Source organism: Dama dama, chromosome 14 (genome assembly GCF_033118175.1).
Source record: "Dama dama isolate Ldn47 chromosome 14, ASM3311817v1, whole genome shotgun sequence".
Classification (NCBI taxonomy): domain Eukaryota; kingdom Metazoa; phylum Chordata; class Mammalia; order Artiodactyla; family Cervidae; genus Dama; species Dama dama.
This window is the reverse complement of record NC_083694.1, coordinates 57,031,437-57,050,730: the sequence shown is the minus strand read 5'-3', so window position 1 is coordinate 57,050,730 and position 19,294 is coordinate 57,031,437. Positions and strand designations below refer to the sequence as shown.

General features: G+C 37.9%; 1 protein-coding gene across 8 annotated transcripts in view; it reads left to right on the top strand.

Moving 5' to 3' along the window:
• ABL2 (ABL proto-oncogene 2, non-receptor tyrosine kinase) overlaps positions 1–19,294 on the top strand; it is a 96,837-nt gene that overhangs the window by 52,134 nt on the left and 25,409 nt on the right. For 3 of the 8 annotated variants that reach the window (XM_061160824.1, XM_061160820.1, XM_061160822.1), the window contains exon 1: positions 18,022–18,188. The exons of 4 other annotated variants lie outside the window; for them this stretch is intronic. In XM_061160824.1, the coding sequence (XP_061016807.1) occupies positions 18,077–18,188 (112 nt within the window). In that variant the 5' untranslated portion in view covers positions 18,022–18,076. Of the gene's footprint in view, positions 1–18,020; positions 18,189–19,294 lie in introns of those variants that run through there. One more of the 8 variants, XM_061160818.1, reaches the window with a different exon arrangement.

Sequence of the window (19,294 nt, the reverse complement as noted above, 5' to 3'; positions counted from 1 at the left end):
TGGAATTAGTTTTCTGCAGATATGTGCCTAGAAGTGGGGTTGCTGGATCATATGGTAGCTATATTTTTAGTCTTTTAAGAAACCTCTATAGTGTTCTCCATATTGGCTGTACCAATTTACATTCCCACCAACAGTGTAGAAGGGTTCCCTTTCTTCCACACCCTCTCCAGCATTTATTATTTGTAGATTTTTTTTTTTTTGGTAGACTTTTTATTTAATGATGGGCATTCTGACCAGTGTGAGGTGATACCTCATTGTGATTTTGATTTGCATTTCTCTAATAATTAGCAGTGTTGAGCATCTTTTCATGTAACTATAACTATCTGTTTGTCTTCTTTGAAGAAATGTCTATTTAGGTCTTCTGTCCATTTTTTGATTGGGTTGTTTGTTTTTTGATATTGACCTATTTGAGTTGTTTGTATATTTTGGAAATTAAATCCTTTGTTGGCCCCATTGCTTGCAAATATTTTCTCCCAGTACATAGGTTGTCTTTTTGTTTATAGTTTCCCTTTGCTGTTTAAGTTTGATTAGGTCACATTTATTTTTGCTTTTACTACTTCTGACTTGGGAGACTGACCTAAGAAAACATTGCTATGATTTATGTCAGATAAAGTTTATCTATGGTCTCTTCTAGGAGTTTTATGGCATCTTGTCTTATATTTGTCTTTAAGCCATTTTGAGTTTATTCTTAAGCCAATTTGAGTTTATTCTTGTATATGGTATGAGGGGGTGTTCTATCTTCATTGATTTACATATGTCCGTTTAGCTTTCCCAACTCCACTTGCCAAAGAGACCACCTTTTCATCATTGTATATTCTTGCCTCTTTTGTTAAAGATTGATTTTAGGTGTGTGAGTTTATTTCCAGGGTCTCTGTTACGTTCCATTGATCTATGTGTCTGTTTTCGTGCCAATATCATGCTGTTTTGACTATTGTAGTTTTGTAGTATTGTCTGAAGTCAGGGAGGGTTATGCCTCCAGCTTTGTTCTTTTCCCTCAGGATTACTTTGGCAATTTTGGGTCATTTGTGGTGCCATATAAATTTTAATATTATTTGTCCTAGTTCTGTGAAAAATGTCATGGGCAATTTGATAGGGATTACATTGAATCTTTAGATTGCTTTGAGTAGTATGGCCATTTTAACAATATTCTTCCAATCTCAGAGCATGGGATGCCTTTCCATTTTTGACTCATCTTCATTTTCTTTTATCAGTGTTTTATACAGCATATAAGTCTTTCACCACTTTGGTCAGGTTGGTTCCTGGATATTTAATTTTTTTGATTTAATTGCAGAAGGGATTTTCTTTTTAGTTTTTCTTTCTGACATTTCATTGTTAATGTAAAGAAATACAGCCACTTTCTGTATGTTAATCTTGTATTCTGCTACCTTGCTGAATTAATTTATTAGTTCTTGTAGTTTTTGTATGAAGTCTTTAGGGTTTTCTATATAAAGTATGTCATCTGCATAAAATGACAATTTTGCCTCTTCCCTTCCAGTTTGGATACCTTTTATTTCTTTTTCTTGTCTGATTACCATGGCTAGGACTTCCAATACTATGTTGAATAAAAGTGGTGAGAGTGGACATCCTTTTCTTCCAGATTTTAGTGGGAAGTCTAGCCTCTTTCTTAAACAGACTGATCTCTTAAACACATAGGGAGAAGATCAAGAAATCATCTGAATCAGAAATCCCATTGTAAACAGCTGTTGCTGATAATTTATGAAACAATCTGTTAGTACATTTGAGTCACTATCTTGTCTAGGACTACTCACCACTCCTTCACCAGCAAGATGTGATAATCTTCATGTGCTCTGTTACTGTTACACCATCTGTTACTTTAGTTGTGAGAAGAAAAGAAGTTAGCAGAATATTAGTATGTGTTGGAAAATTAATTGGTCTTGGACATCAGGTTCTAAGGATCACTGCTAAGAGATTATCTGTCTTAGAGTATGCATTTTAACCACATTAAACTGGATGAAACCAGTTTTCATTGTAGCATTCAGTATAGTCTGATAGAAAAGGCAGAAATTTCATTGCTAAGGTCTGAAAATAGGGCTTGGTATACATTCCTTCTAATCAGCATTTTCATCTTCATCAACCAAATAACTATTTATATAGCTCTTATTTTGTATGAGACACTGCTTTAGCATCTTTATATACAATAGCATTTAAGTGTTCTGCCACTTCTATAAGAGTAGGTACTATCATGCTCTCCTTTTTGGATGCGGAAACAGGCACAGAAGTGTTAGCTTGACGAAGGTCACACAGTGAAGTGCAGAACTAGATTCACACAGAGAGTCTGCGCTCTTCATGGTGCGCTCAGTCAGTTCACTCAGTCATGTCTGACTCTCTGCAGCACGCCAGGCCTCCCTGTCCACCACCAGCTCCTGGAGCCTGCTCAAACTCGTGTCCGTCGGGTTGCTGATGCCATCCAACCATCTCATCCTCTGTCGTCCCCTTCTCCTGCTGCTTCAGTCTCTCCCAGCATCAGGGTTTTTTCCAGTGAGTCAGTTCTTTGCATCAGGTGGCCAGAGTGTTGGAGCTTCAGTGGCAAACCTTCCAGTGAATGTTCAGGACTGATTTCCTTAAGGATGGACTGGTTGGATCTCCTTGCAGTCCAAGGGCCTCTCAAGAGTCTTCTCCAACACCACAGTTCAAAAGTATCAATTTTTCGGCACTGAGCTTTCTTTATGGTCCAACTCTCACATCCATCTACGACTGCTGGAAAAACCATAGCTTTGACTAGATGGACCTCTGTTGGTAAAGTAATGTCTTTGTTTTTTAATATGCCACCTTACTTAGTCATAGCTTTTCTTCCAAGGAGTAAGCGTCTTTTAATTTCATGGCTGCAGTCACCATCTGCAGTGATTTTGGAGCCCAAGAAACTTAAGTCTGTCACTGTTTCCATTGTTTCCCCATCTATTTGCCATGAAGTGACGGGACCGCATGCCATAATTTTAGTTTTCTGAATGTTGAGTTTTAAGCCAACTTTTTCACTCTCCTCTTTCACTTTCCTCAAGAGGGTCTTCAGTTCCTCTTCACTTTCTGCCATAAGGGTGGTGTCATCTGCGTATCTGAGGTTATTGATATTTCTCCTGGCAATCTTGATTCTAGCTTGTGCTTCATCCAGCCCGGCATTTCTCATGATGTTGTCTGCGTATAAGTTGAACAAGCAGGTGACAATATACAGCCTTGACATACTTCTTTTCTATTTGGAACCAGTCTGTTGTTCCATATCCAGTTCTAACTGTTGCTTCTTGTTGCTGCAGCTGTAAATAGGGTGCGTTTATTTGTTTTCAGAGTTATTAATTGTTCAGTTTCCAGGCTGATAAGTGCCAGAGGTAGAATTTCAGTCTCACTCCAAAATTGTCTCTTTGAGTATAGTCATACATTAAAATTAAAAATGCATATAGTTTGCATTATGTGGTCTGTTTACCTGAGAAATTGAATATTTCTATCAGAGTTAAGATGAGGATTAGTGGTAATAGATGTAAGTGGTTGGCTTAGATAAGCAAGTATTCATCAACTGTTAGATGTTAATTTTCTCCTATTCTCTATTTTCTAAATTGCTCCTAAATGAGGTGGTGCTCAAAAGTCCAGAATTTAAGTTTTGTTTCTGTGGGTTTGGTATAACATTGCTTTTTTCAGCCTCTTACTTATTCTTCCCTGTCCTTTATTTCTTTTTCTCATAGTTTGGCTCAGCATTTAGAAAATATTTGGTATCTGATTTGTATTCTTCCTCAATCTATCCTGTAAATGTTGTTCAGTCACTAAGTCATGTCTGACCCTTGGTGATCCTATGGACTGTATGTAACCTGCCAGGCTCCTCTGTCCATTGGATTCTCCAGGTAAAAATACTGGAGTGGGTTGCCATTTCCTTCTCCAGAGAATCTTTCGCACTCAGGGATCAAACCTGTGTCTCCTGCATTGGCAGGTGAATTCTTTACTACTGGACTACCAGGGAGGCCCATAAATGTTATTAGTGAGCACGATATTCTGTCCTTCTACCATCAAGATAGAATTAGTGGAAATCTAGCAGAACTGATCAGGGAAATTTGGTATTAGTCATACTTTGGGGTTAATTTAAATACATGAAGCCACTATTCTTGACCTGGTCCTGGTGTTCTGGTGAAAAAATGCTGCTAGCTCCTGCTTGTAAGAGTTAAATGTTTTATCTTTTGGGTACCTCTAAAGTATTCTTTTCCCCTCCTTTCTGCCCTTCCTCCCCTCTTTCCCTTTTCCCCCTTCTCTTTCTTCCTTTTCCCCCTGCAGCTCTCACCTGATCTTTGATCTTGTAACCTGGAAGGACCTTATTGGTAGTGATGGTGGTGGTGGTAAAGCAGAGTTTTTTGCTACACCATGTTGTAAATTAAGCTGGTGATAAGAATGAAGTTTGAAAAAAAAATGAAGTTTGAGTCATAGTAGGCAGTCATGTAATATGTAGTATTAATGTAGTACTCATAGAACTGTGTATTTTCAGACAGATCTTCTAGTAAAAATAGCTTTAATAGAGAGCTTTATTAAGATTATCATTAAAAATTTTCAGTGATTTTGTAATTTTATTGATATCTTGTTTTAAGCTGGAGAGTTTAGCAATGAAATCATAGGGATTGAATTCTGAGTATGTTTTTATAGATTATTTGAACAAATATATATGTATGTATGTATGTATTAATATGAGTCCTAAACCAAAAGAACTTTGTAACTTGAAGTATGTTTTTTCCCTTCTTACCTCTAATCATTCATGCTTTAGGGAGAGGTCTATTGCTTTGGACAGCCAGTGCTGCTGAAATAAGGATAATGAATAAGGTCTTTGTTTCTTTTAGTTAAGGCCGTTGGAAATATCTGAGTTCAGCCAGCAGGAAATAGCTTGCAGCCAGGACTCAAGTATAGGGAGTGTAGTATATACACATACACACGCCTCTTCACAGACATTGGAAAACTAGCTCCACCAGTCTGAAAGAGGAGAAGTCAGCTTTTTTGATTTTTTAACATCACATGAAAGGATAACATACCAAGTTATCTGCAGGGCAGTGACAAGTGTCCTAAAGGGTAAGGTTAGAGGACCTTTAGAGCTCGAAGAAGTATTTCCTAATGATACCCACATATACAGTTTTTGTTGTTGTTGTTTGCGATGTTTGTGAGATGAGCCGTACGTTAAGGAAAAACTTTTGTTCAGCTCATTCTTTCATATTTGAGGACAAATTAGAAGTAAAGAGACAGTCTGTTTTGGTCTAAATACAAGATTCTTCAAAGGAGAAATGAAAGCTGTTAGTCAGTTAGAGAAAAGGTTATCTTCTGTTTTGACGCATTTTGAGTTCTGGCATGACTTACACAACGTTTTTAACTCTTCTCTGAGTTATTGTGCCTTGACTGTGGAAAAATTTGCAATTGCTCTGCTGCTGGAAGTAAATTCCAGAAATTTCCAGTTTCTTTTGTTGGAGTAGACTGGTTGGTAAGCACATGTATGTCATTCTGATTCATCTCTTAGGTTTGACTTTAAATGTCATTCTATGTATAGATAGACGAGTTGAGGTTATCCCGCTTGGGGAGTCTGGCTGTCTTAAAACTCTTCTCCAGAAGGTAAGAAAAAAAACATTTCTCAGTTGTTTTTGTACCACTCTCTATTGAGGCAGCCTCGAATAGTAAAAGGAGCATGGGCTTTGGAGTTATATAAGACCTACACTTTCTTTTTTAAATTGCTTTATTTTTTTATTTATTAGACACATAGCATGTGGGATTCTAGTTCCCCAACCAGGGATCGAACCCATGCTCCCTCCATTGGGAGCTCAGAGTCTAACCACCAGGGAATCCCCAAGACTACACTTTCAAATCCTGGCTTCACCAGCTTGCTTTGGAGCTTGAATAAGATACTTGGCATTTCTGAGCATTTGTACATTGGTGATAACAAAAACCTGTCCTTCGGGGCTATAGTTAATATAAATTGTAAAATATCAATTAAGGTATGTAAAAGTGCCTAATTTATAATGTGTGTTGCATAAATGGTAGCTATTATTTTATAATAATCATACTATAAAGAGAGCTAGAATTGCTTTGAGTCGTTTTAAATTCGCATGGAAAACATGCTGGTGGGAGTTTTGTGAACATTAATTAAAAAATACTTGAGTGCCTGCTATGTGCACAGTACAGTTGTTATTACAGAGAAACATTAGTGATTATATTGTTGAATGCAAACAGGTATCTGTTTAATGAATCTTATCTGCAAATGACTGGGTGACTCTTTGCCAAATGCAAATACCTTAATACTGTCTTACAACAGCTATACCTTCAAAAAAAGGACAAATGATAAAGTGAGAAATATTGAGAAGGGGATGCTATTAGGGAGATATTAAAGAGTTCTCTTAGAGACAGCACAATCCCTGAGTTCTGCTTCTATCACTCCTTTAAACTCTCTTGAAAGATTTCTCTTCCAAGAATGACATCTGCATGTGGAACTAATTAAGCAAGACAAGATACACTTTCTGTTACTGGAAAGAGTTTTGCCCTCAAGCCCATTGAAGAAATAGTTAGCTAGGACCAAACTGTAGATCATACCTCCGTAGTTGCATGAGAAGACCATACCTTCTAATAAAAAATGGGAGAAAAACACAGTAGATAGAGAAAATGTGGCCCAATCAAAATCTCTGAATATAATAAATTATAGCAAGTTTTTTGGGCAAGGTTTTGGCAATTTTTTGGAGTCCAAAATAAATACAGGTGGTGACTGCAGCCATGAAATTAAAGGATGCTTTCATGAAAGAAAAAGCTATGACCAACGTAGGCAGTATATTAAAAAGCAGAGACATTACTTTGCTGACAAAGGTCCGTCTAGTCAAAGCTATGGTTTTTCCAGTAGTCATGTTGGATGTGAGAGCTGGGCTATAGAGAAAGCTGAGTGCCGAAGAATTGATGCTTTTGAACTGTGGTGTTGGAGAAGACTCTTGAGAGTTCCTTGGGCTGCAAGGAGATCCAACCAGTCCATCCCAGAGGAAATCGGTCCTGAATATTCACTGGAAGGACTGATGCTGAAGCTGAAACTCCAGTACTTTGGACCACCTGATGCAAAGAACTGACTCATTTGAAAAGACCCAGATGCTGGGAAAGATTGAAGGCAGGAGGAGAAGGGGACGACAGAGGATGAGATTGTTGGATGGCATCACCGACTGGATGGACCTGAGTTTGAGCAAGCTCCGGGAGTTGGTGATGGACAGGGAAGCCTGGTGTGCTGGCTGCAGTCCGTGGGATCGCAAAGAGTCAGACATGACTGAGCAACTGAACTGAACTGATAGTAAGTACTTCATTTCCTTGAAGGTGAAGTTGATAGTCAAGATTTGAATTGTTTTGTGAGGAAAATGAAGATCTGTGAAGGGAGAGAGGAGACCTCAACATCTCTTTCATAGAGACCAATACATAATTAAGTATGACATTTAAAAATAAAATTATAAGCTCATTAATTTCTGAAATAGGCTTTGAAAACTTTGCTATTTGGTTTTAAGACCATATGATGACTATTTTTACTTTTGGGTAGTTGATGTTTTGCCCACAAAATGAATAAAATGCTTTAAGAATGGATTATAACATGTTTCATTTTAAATTTTGTTCATCCTTGAAAATTGAAATTGTTTATCCTTTTTTTTCCCTTGTCTTTCCCATTCTATTGTTTTCCTCTATTCCTTTGTGTTGATTACTTGGGAAGGCTTTTTTTTTTTTTTTTTTTTTTTGGGAAGGCTTTTTAAAAAAAATCTCTCCTTGCTATTCTTTGGAACTCTGCATTCAGATGGGTATATGTTTCCTTTTCTCCTTTGCCTTTTGCTTCTCTTCTTTTCTCAGCTATTTTCATTAGGGGGGAAAATGAGTACACCATGTGAATATACGTGGGTGGACTCAGAGAAAGTTGCTCCCTCATGACCATGTGAATCACTTATATGAGGTGCTTCTTTCTGGGTTTCCTTTGGCCAATCAGAGAAAGTTGCTCCCTCATGACCATGTGAATCACTCATATGAGGTGCTTCTTTCTGGGTTTCCTTTGGCCAATCATTTTGATTTGCCTGGTTACAGTTCGTATTTGATATATCTCAGGATCCTTCCGTATGTGGGCATGCATTTCATCCAAGATGGATCCTACCAAAGAGGCATATGGATAGATCACTTCTTGACATCACTCCCCTTTGACCTCCATGGAGCCTTTCTGCAGTATGTGTGGTTGGGGAGGTCTCCTGATTTCAAGAATGAGAAATATGTGGTCTCTTATCTTCTACCTGGGCATAGCCCAGCCTCTTCCTCAATTGTCCTGCTCTTGCTAGTCTTCGAGTTTCAGACCCACAGGAAATGACTCTCTAGTTGCTTTACCCTGTGGGAGGGGACCCATCTACCTCCTGCTGTTTTTATTCATTCACTGAAACGATTTACCACAGATTGGGACTTGAACCCATGTGCTGGGACTTGAACCCAGCCAAAACTGAGTTTGGGACTCAAAGCCATGTGGCTGGGAGTTGAACCCCGGCAAAACCTAGTTTGGGACTTGAACCCACGCGGCTGGGACTCAAACCTAGCCAAAACCCATGGTACCTGGTTTCAGGGTCTAATAAAGCTCAGGTTCTTGATGTCTCATTGCAGAAAGAATTCAGTGAGAGGCAAAGTGATATATAAGAAATGGATTTATTCAGATTCAGAGAGAAACACACTCCACAGACAGAGTGTGGGCCATTGCAGAGGCCTTGTTTATCCTTTATAAAGGTATAGAAAAAGGTATTGATAAAGTTGCTTTGAATTTCTTTCTAAAAAGCATATCGTGGGACTTCACTGGTGGTCCAGTACGCTAAGGCTCCAGCCTTCCAATGCAGGGGGCCCAGGTTCGATCCCTGGTTAAGGAACTTGATCCCACTTGCAGCAGCTAGAGACCTGGCATAGAGAAATCAATCAATAAAACATGTAGCTTTTATAAATCTTGAATCTTAGGAATCTGAATACATAGAAGAAAAGTCTAAATGATCAAACTTGCACACGTCCTAATAAACAGATTTACAAACTAAATTCTTTCTATTGCTAAGTTCCAAATCTTAAGTTGTCTTCCTTACTGTGCATTTTGGATTCTAGAAAATGGGCAAGTATTGCTTCTGTAATTAGGAAAAAATGATATGTCAGCAGATATTAAATATATATTCTAGGAAAATGGTTATGAGTCAGACATACAATCCCTGCCTTTGAGTCAGGTGGGACTGGGGTCAGACTTGTAGGGAGTAGTAGTTTGTATTTTTCTGTGTCGTACAATTTTTCCTCCCTCCCAGATAACAGCATCAGTGATGGCTTTCTCCTGGCTGGCTGCATAGAGGCCGCAGGATGCCTGGAATTACCGTAAAAGATGTGAACCAGCAGTGTTTTATCAGAGTTCTGGTGGCCTTAAGAAGTCTGGGAAGCTGCAAGTCCTTGAATGGGTGGACTCCATCACACTGGCCAAGCATAAAGAGGTCGCTCCCTACAATGAGAACTGGTTTCTACACATGAGCTGCTTCCACAGCATGGCACCTGTACCTCTGGGGTGGAGGCGGGGTTGGCTCATGACCGGGATCTGAGGGTGAGGGGGGACCGTCAGATACGGTATCATGCCCGGCCAAGCTGCTTCAGCAAAAGCTTTAGGAACATGGCCCATTGGGTCCTCCAAGCCCTGGAGGGGCTGAAAATGGCAAAAAAGGACCAAGATGGGGGCTGAAAACTGACACTTCAGTGACAGATTGGGACAAAACCACTGGACAAGCAGCATCTGCCAAGAAGAAGCATTAGAACCAATGATGCTGGGTTATAATTGCCTCATTCATTAAAAAATATTACCAATGATAAAAATCCATGTAATTGTAATGCAGTAGAGTTATAAACATTATTTTGGGTGAAAGTCGCTCAGTCATGTCTTGACTCTTTGCAAACCCATGGACTATATATGTAGTCCATGGAATTCTCCAGGCCAGAATACTGGAGTGGGTAGCCTTTCCCTTCTCCAGGGGATCTTCCCAACCCAGGGTTCGAACCCAGCTCTCCTGCATTGTGGGCAGATTCTTTACCAGCTGAGCCACCAGGGAAGCCCAAGAATACCAGAGTGAATAGCCTATCCCTTCTCCAGAGGATCTTCCCAACCCAGGAATTGAACTGGAGTCTCCTGCATTGCAGGTGGATTCTTTACCAAAGAGCTATCAGGGATTACTTACTGACCTAAAGAGAGTTAACCTTGTACAAGTTTAGGGGCTCATCAGTTGTTTATTTTTATTTCTGTACCTTTGACTTCTTTTTTTTTTTTGCTGTGCCGAGTCTCCGCTGCGGCTGCAGAATCTGTAGTTGCCGTGTGTGGGATCTAGTTCCCCAACCAGGGATGGAACCCTGGGCCCCCTGCGTTGGGACTGCAGAGTCTTAGCCACTGGGCCACCAGGGAAGTCCCACCTTTGACTTCTTGTTAGTCATGCAAATCTTCCTGCTTGAGCTCAACACATTTATTCTTTCAATGAATTTATTTTCAAGGAAGGCACCACTTTTAGACTACAGAGGAACTAAAATTTTAAATTACGGTGTCAAGTTCACTAAGCACTTTACATGCATTTAATCTTATTTAAGGATGCTGTAGTGTACTTGCCATTATTTTCCTGTTTTACAGGTGAAAATTGTGAGATATTTAAATAACTTGATGAAGGACACCTTACTTTTGAACTGGCAGAGCACAAGGTTTCATAATACAGAGTCTGAAGTCTTGGGTTTAAAAAACAAAAAGCTTGTTAACGTTAGGGATTGTAGTCTTTTTGTAATCAGAGGCCAGTATTTATTCCTAAAGACTTGACGTCACAAAAGGAAAGGTAAAGATGTGAGTGCTGAGAGTAAAGTAGTATAGTGTGAAATTGATGCTCTTTCTTCTTAGAATGTTAGTTAGCTGCTCTGTTGGGAGGTTGAGAGTTAATAACAGGCACGATATGGCCACTTTAGAGATCATCTAGTTTCTACATAGCTTTGTTTCTTTATCTCAGTAATAATGGGATTGAACACATTTTAAGGACTGCCGTTAGATCCTGAAATATTAGTGAAAGTACCCCTGTCTTAAAAGGGGAAAAAGTGGAAGCAGTGACAGATTTTATTTTCTTGGGCTCCAAAATCACTGTGGACGGTGCCATGAAATTAAAAAGATGCTTGTTTCTTGGAAGGCAAGCTATGACAAACCTAGACGGTGTATTAAAAAGCAGAGACATCACTTTGCCGACAAAGGTCTGTCTACTCAAAGCTATGATTTTTCCAGTTGTCATGTATGGATGGATGTGAGAGTTGGATCATAAAGAAGGCTGAGCACTGAAGAATTGATGTTTTTGAATTATGGTGCTGGAGAAGACTCTTGAGAGGCTTTTGGACAGCACGGAGGTTAAGCCAGTCAGTCGTAAAGGAGATCAACCCTGAATATTCATTGGAAGAGCTTATGCTGCAGCTCGTTTAACCTGCTTATATTTGAAATGAGTGGCCTGTAGCTGGATCATGTATCTGTGTTTAGGCTGTTGTCATATAATGTAATTATTAATATGTGGATTTAGGTCTGCCGTTTTTATTTTTTTCTGTTTGTTCCTCTGTTTCCCTTTTCTTGCCCTCTTGGATTATTAACACTTTTTTTTTTTTTTAGTTTTGCTTTTTTATCTGTTGTGTTTTTGGCTATATCTCTTTGTATAGGTTTTCTAGTGGTTGCCGTAGGGATTTCAGTATACATATTGAACTTTTGACACTCTACTTACTAAGTAGTCATTTTACCACCTCAAGTAAAATATGGAAGCCTTTCTGTCATACAGCTTTCTCTTCCCTCTTTATGTTACAGTTGTTATATTTACATGGATTGAAAAGTCCCTGCAATGATGTAAACACTTTTTGCTTCTAACCATCAAGCATATTTTAAAGAACTTGAGAAGAGTAGTCTATATGCTATTTACTATTTTCATTTCTCTTTATTTATTCCTAATGAATAGTTTCCTTCTGGTATTTCCATTCTGTCTGAAGAGCTTCTTTTAACAGTTCTTTTAGAGGAGGCCTGCTGGTCATGAGTTCTTCTCTTCAACTGAGAAGTCTTTATTTCATCTTAATTTCTGAATATTTTCTGTGGTTATGGAATTTTGGGATGACAGCTTTTTTCTCTCAGCACTTGAGATAATGTTTTTTCATTTCTTTTTAGGCTTCAAGGTTTGAAATTCAAAGTTGTCAATATTCCAGTTCTCTTGTAAGTGTGATCCTGCAGTGAAGTAGTGAAACTCCCCACCTTACTTCAGTCTCTTACATTTGTCTCTTAACGGACTTTACTTCTGGCCTACCACCTGATGTGTCCTGCCTAGTAGATACTTTGCACATCATGTCCACTCAATAAATAAATAACTGGGTGAATGAAATGATATAGATTAAAAGAGCCAATATTTTAACAATTTATTAAGTGTGGATATAGAGTGGGTAGTGTTGCTGTCTATATATAGTTCTCAGATTTTCAATGAGTACATATCACTTTTATAAACTGAACATTTTTAAAAGAACACATCATACTAATAATTTTGTTGCTTGTTGTGTTTAGTGTTACTGGTTTTCATTTATCATTTTTTGGTGATTATTTTTTCATGTGCACTTTCATTTTATTTATTCTCTAAAATGTTAAAGGTGGTATTAGATGGCTTAGGTCATTAAAAGCAGCATAGAATGAAGTTTTTAAAAAAATATTTTTAGAGTATCTTTTGTTAATTTTTATAGTTTTCTGACTTAGATGGCTGTTGTCATTTAAATTCATTCCCCACAGAGCTGTTTGGATATCCTTTCAGTGCCCTTAATGACTTGATGAACCTTGCCTAATTTTTATTGTAGTTGTGTAGGCTTTTCCCTTTTCCTTTTTCCTTTGAGCTGGGTCACTACAGACAAGCAATATTTAATGTAAGGGTTAATGTAAGCTCCTGAATGTCCTGTCATTGTAGCTATTCTTTTCTTACCCACAAATAATAAATAGAAATTACTTATTGTCTGGACAATAGTTGCTTTTGTAGAAAAGTGTTGAATTATTGAGAATTTTTTTTAGGGGTCCCTTATTCAGTATTGTATAGTGCAATTTAGAGGGGGGTCGACATGCTTTAGCAAAAAATATTTGTTGATTTGTATTTGTGTGTGTAAGTTTATAACATAAATAGAGATATCTAGTTGCTAATTAGGAACTGAACAACATAAACAGCACTGATTATTTTTTTTCCAACTTCATGAATGAAGCACTTAATGGGCATTTTTTTCACGTTCATGATCCAGAATTTAAAAACTTACTGTTTATTCTCAGTTGTCCTCATGTAAGAGTGTGGCATTTGGCATGAAACATTATGCAGCTGTATGTAGGAAAAGAACTATTTCTATGTGACACTGTGGAGTGACCTTACAGTCAAGTGAGAAGAGCAGAGAGGAGAAAGAGTATGAAATATCCTCCTGTTGAAGAAGAAGGGTGGGGGTGTGAGCATGTATCCATTTACATTAAAACAGTATAAGAATAAGGCATATAAATCTAGGTTTCCTCTAAGGAAGGAAACCTTCCAGATGTTCAAGCTGGTTTTAGGAAAGGCAGAGGAGCCAGAGATCAAATTGCCAACATCCGCTGGATCATTGAAAAAGCAAGAGAGTTCCAGAAAAACATCTATTTCTGCTTTATTGATTACGCCAAAGCCTTCAACTGTGTGGATCACAATAAACTGTGGAAAATCTTGAAAGAGATGGGAATACCAGACCACCTGACGTGCTTCTTGAGAAACCTGTATGCAGGTCAGGAAGCAACAGTTAGAACTGGACATGGAACAACAGACTGCTTCCAAATAGGAAAAGGAATATGTCAAGGCTGTATATTGTCACCCTGCTTATTTAACTTATATGCAGAGTACATCATGAGAAACGCTGGGCTGGAAGAAGCACAAGCTGGAATCAAGATTGCCAGGAGAAATATCAGTAACCTCAGATATGCAGATGACACCACCCTTATGGCAGAACGTGAAAAGGAACTAAAAAGCCTCTTGATGAAAGTGAAAGAGGAGAGTGAAAAAGTTGGCTTAAAGCTCAACATTCAGAAAACTAAGATCATGGCATCTGGCCCCATCACTTCATGGGAATTAGATGGGGAGACAGTGGAAACAGTGTCAGACTTTATTTTTTTAGGCTCCAAAATCACTGCAGATGGTGACTGCAGCCATGAAATTAAAAGATGCTTGCTCCTTGGAGGGAAAGTTATGAGCAACCTAGGTAGCATATTAAAAAGCAGAGACATCACTTTGCCAACAAAGGTCCATCTAGTCAAGGCTATGGTTTTTCCAGTGTTCATGTATGGATGTGAGAGTTGGACTGTGAAGAAAGCTGAGCGCCGAAAAATTGATGCTTTTGAACTGTGGTGTTGGAGAAGACTCTTGAGAGTCCCTTGGACTGCAAGAAGATCCAACCAGTCCATCCTGAAGGAGATCAGTCCTGGGTGTTCATTGGAAGGACTGATGCTGAAGCTGAAACTCCAATACTTTGGCCACCTGATGCAAAGAGTTGACTCATTGGAAAAGACCCTGATGCTGGGAGGGATTGGGGGCAGGAGGAGAAGGGGACGAGAGAGGATGAGATGGCTGGCTGGCATCACTGACTCAATGGGCATGGGTTTGAGTAAACTCCGGGAGTTGGTGATGGACAGGGAGGACTGGCGCGCTGCGATTCATGGGGTCGCAAAGAGTCGGACACGACTGAGTGACTGGACTGACTAAGGAAGGAGTGACTAGGATAGAGGGAAGGGTGCCTCATTCTGTAGATTCAGCTTTGGAACCATGTAAATATTTTATGTAATGAAATAAAATGTATAAAGCACAACTGAAAAATTGAAAATAAAATGAAGCAGATTAACTTATGTGTGTATCCTTGTAGCAGCAGTTCTCAAAATTTGATTGTGTTCAACAGATCCCTCTGTTGACGTTTGCACTGGTGGTGCTAAAGCACAGTTGGTAAAACTGCTTGGTCCTTAATAGAAGTTAGGGTAGTGATGTCAGACTGCGCCTGGCTACCACTGCGTTGTCACCGCCACACTCGCCCGAAGAATTTCCTTGATGAGGCAGTAAAAATGATTATGTTTATAAAAAATCTTGGTTCTCAGCTACGTGTCTTTTTAGTCTTCTATGTGACAAAATGGAAAGGATGCAGGGAGCACCTCTGTTGCTCACCAGGATGCTGTGGCTGTTTTTAGAGACCCATGTCCAGCTGTGATTTGTTTCTAACAGAACTGGCTGCTTTTTTCTGGGAACACTGTTTTCACTTAAAAGATTGAGTGACAAACCATTCAGAATTGGGATTTGGTAGACATTTTCTCGAAGATGAATGAAGTAAATTTGCTATTTCAAAGAAAACAGGAATTGTTGGAAATGGTAGGATTTGGGCTCTCAAAAATTAGAATTTTATAAAATTAGTAACCACCATTGTGATTGTGAGAACTTACCTGGTGCTCAAAACTTTTGTGGTGAGATTGATGGTGATAGTAATGAACAGGATGTATCAAAGTTACATAATGGAACATACCAACATTTAGTGGATATATTTCCAGATGATCAATACATGATGTTAAAAAAATGCAGAGTAGAGTACAAGATAGACTTATTTCAAGTACAAGATAAAACAATAAATTTTAGTTTGACAGATTGTAAAAATTTTATCTGTTTGGTTTCAGATTTCAGTATACAGTTAGCCTTTAAAGAGCTCCTATTTGTTGAGTTTTGGTGTAGTATCAGGGAAGAATATCCATCATCATCTGAAAGATTGTTAAAATATCTTTTCCTTTTATACCTCCGTATCTGTGCACAGTTAGATTTTCATATACTTCAACATAAATAACATCACAATGGATCAAATGCAGAATGAATCTTCATTTATCTTGTTTTAAGCAGCAGCAGCAAGACAGATATTAAAAATATTTGCAAAAAATGACAGTGTTACTATTACCTTTTAATTCTCTTCAAGAGTAGTTATTTTTAATAAAATGTTAACATGAGTTTATTATTTTGAAATTAATATTACAATTTCTCAGTTTTAATTTCAAATATGGTAGATAATGATAGATACAACCTACATAACAGAGTTCTTTGGAGAGTCAGTACTTAAAATTTATAAATTTTGAAGAAATACTTATTTATTTATAGCTGTGCTGGGCCTTTGCAGCACACAGGCTCTTCCTTGCTGCTCATGGGCTTTTCTCTAGTAACGGCAAGCAGGAGCTGCTCTCTAGTTGCAGTGCACGGGCTTCTCGTTGTGGTGGCTTCTTCTGTGGCAGAGCACAGGCGCTAGGGTGTGCGGGCTTCCGTAATTGTGGCTCATGGGCTTAGTTGCTCCTTGACATGTGGAACCTTCCCGCACCAGGCATCAAACCCATGTTCCCTGCATTGGCAGGTGGATTCTTGACCACTGAACCATTAGGGAAGTCAAATACTTAGTTTTTACTTTAAAAACTTTAATTAGAAAATATACATAGTATAAAACTTACCTTTTATACTATTTTAAGGTATACAGTTTAGTAGCCTTACATACATTCAGTGTTACATAGCCACCCAAGTGCAGAACTAGATTTCCAGAGCTAGAATAGCTTCTACATATTTCATGTAAGTGGGATTGTCCTTCTGTGTCTGACTTATTTCACTTAGCATAATGTTTTCAAGGCCCGTCTATATTGTAGCATATATAAAAATTTTATTCCTTTTTATGGTTGAATAAATTCCATTGTGTGTACCATATTTTGTTTATTCATTCATCCTCTGTACTCCTGGCTACAATATAGGAGGATTAAAAATGTAACTATTCATTATTGGTAATTTAAATAGCAGATTTATTGATTAAATAGTAAATCATATGGTATAGCATATAGATATCTATAGAACATGAATTATGGAGCTCCTTTCCCTTTTATTTTTTGTAATTTAGGGAAGGAGAAATTCAACCTGGTATTTGAAATTCTGAGTCATTAATTTGAGGTAACCCGTTAGTCATTTAACTGTTACTTTCCTCATGATGTTAACAGTACTGGCTTCATGAAAGGTTAATTTGAGTTTATTTAAAGTTAAGTTTTGTTTAAGTTTTTCTTTGAGTTTCTTTAAGCTTGTTTTTTTAAAAACTGTTAATTATTACCTACACCAGAGTCATTCTTTTTTTAAGCTTGCATTATAACTTTTGTAAATCTTTATTGAAGGCTATATCAGTTTTACTATCAATAATTTTACCCTGTTACTTTTGTTGACCTGGAACCTAGCACAGTGTCTGGTACATAACAGCTACTTAACAAATATTTGTATAATAACAGACATTCTAGAATTATTTTTGTAGGTTATATCCCTAAAATCGTCCATCATTGGTAGATTTCACTAGTTTCATTTTTATAAGGCTCTTGAGTTTTATTTAACTTTGTTCCTATATATTAACAAAGATTAGGCTTTTACTTTCAAAACCTTTTAAGTTTTCAGTGCTATCATGCCATGTTTTTAACCGTTATTAAGCAATAGAGCCAAAATTTTACTGAAGGCCTTAATTTCCTGGCTTCTGTGCTTATGAATCAGAGTGTAACTATTTCTTTAATTTTGGATTTGTGGTTTCCTGAACTACTTTAAGTGATGCAAAAGATGACTCTTGTTAGGCGTTTCCTCTCTTAAAAGTGTATTTGGTGTTTTATTGTAAACACGTTTTCTCCAAGGAAACTTCTCTACAGTCTCACTTCATCATCACCTAGGAATGAAATCCCATCTACATGCACTGACGCCTGTGTATTTTATCATTTGTTACTCATGTGTATTGGTTTTTACTTATTTAGTTTTTCTAAATGTTCCAGAGGGTTTGAAGTAACTCCATTCTGACTCAATGTTTTGCTGATTACTGGACATTTCCCTTTAGGTAACTCTCCACCCACTTTGGACTTGTAAATGTTACCCTGCCGTTGGTTCCCTCTGGCCACTGAGTACATGAATAAGTGTCACATGCATGTGGTATTGCTTGTCAGAGAGTAGAATTCCAAGACTTCCTCTGTACATAGAACAGTTAAACTTTCGTGCTTCTGGGCAGAGGAATGGTCTTTGGGACAGTTCTGCTTCCACCTAATTGTTATGGCAGAGATCAGGACACATCGCTTTGCTGTCTATGCAGTGAGGCCTCAGAAATGGCTCTCCCCAACTTGACAGGTATGATAACAGGGGTGATCATTTGGGGGAGGGTAGATAACCACAGTAATCAAGCATGAATGAGATTCCAAAAAATTTGTACTGCTATTGTTGTTAACGTCTTTATTCTTGGCCAGTGAAGCTTCAAGTGTTTTTTCCCTATTAGGGCCTTAGTAATGAAAGAATAAATGAATAATGTGTAGTATTTTGTAGTATTAAGATATGTATGGCTTGATATTGAGAACAATTCAATGATTTATCCAACTACCCTACATAGTTTTTTTTTTTTTTTTTTTCCTACATAGTTTTTAAAAGAAGTATTAAAAAGTATTAGCTTCCTTAGGGATTTGCCTGGTGGTTTAGTGGTTAGATGCCATGCTTTCACTTCCGTGGGCCCATCTGGGTTTAACTCCTGCTTGGGGAACTAAGATCCTTCAAGCCATGTGGCATGGCAAAAAAAAAAAAAAAAAGGTATTAGTTTTTAAGAATATGCAGTCAGACAAAGTAGAATTCTGGCAAGGTAAGTGTTCATAAAAATGCCTGGAAATGCGGTAAACTGAAATTTTTTATTAATTTCTCCAATTAATAACTGACAAATTTCTACTTCAACTGATAAAATTTATTGAATGACTAATTGGTGAAAGTGTTTTTTAATAAAATTAAACATTAAATTTAGGAATTATTTGTGAATTTGAGTTTGAGTCTTGTTTAATCCTGATAATTTTCTGTACAAGCTGCTCTTTCTAGTTTTACTTTATTTTTACTGTATCCTACAGGCATATCAGTAGGAAAAAAATGACCTTTTCTTAATAGTCATAATGTATTTCTGCTGGGACCTATTTCTGAGTTCCATATTCCATAAGTAAAAATTAGTCTTCTGTTGCCTCATCGTGAGTCCATGATGTGCCTCCATAATAGTGATTAATGAAGGATAACTCACTGTCCAAGGTACCTTATATATAGTAGTCACTTAACATTGTTCAAAAATAAAACATTCCCAGCCTGTGCGCTTGTATTTGGGCAGATGCGGTACCTCTGAATCATCCAGATTTGTCTGTCTTAAGCTGACGAGGAAAGGCGCGTAGGCTGGATGTTCTAGATAACACTGTGGCACTTACTTCCTATAG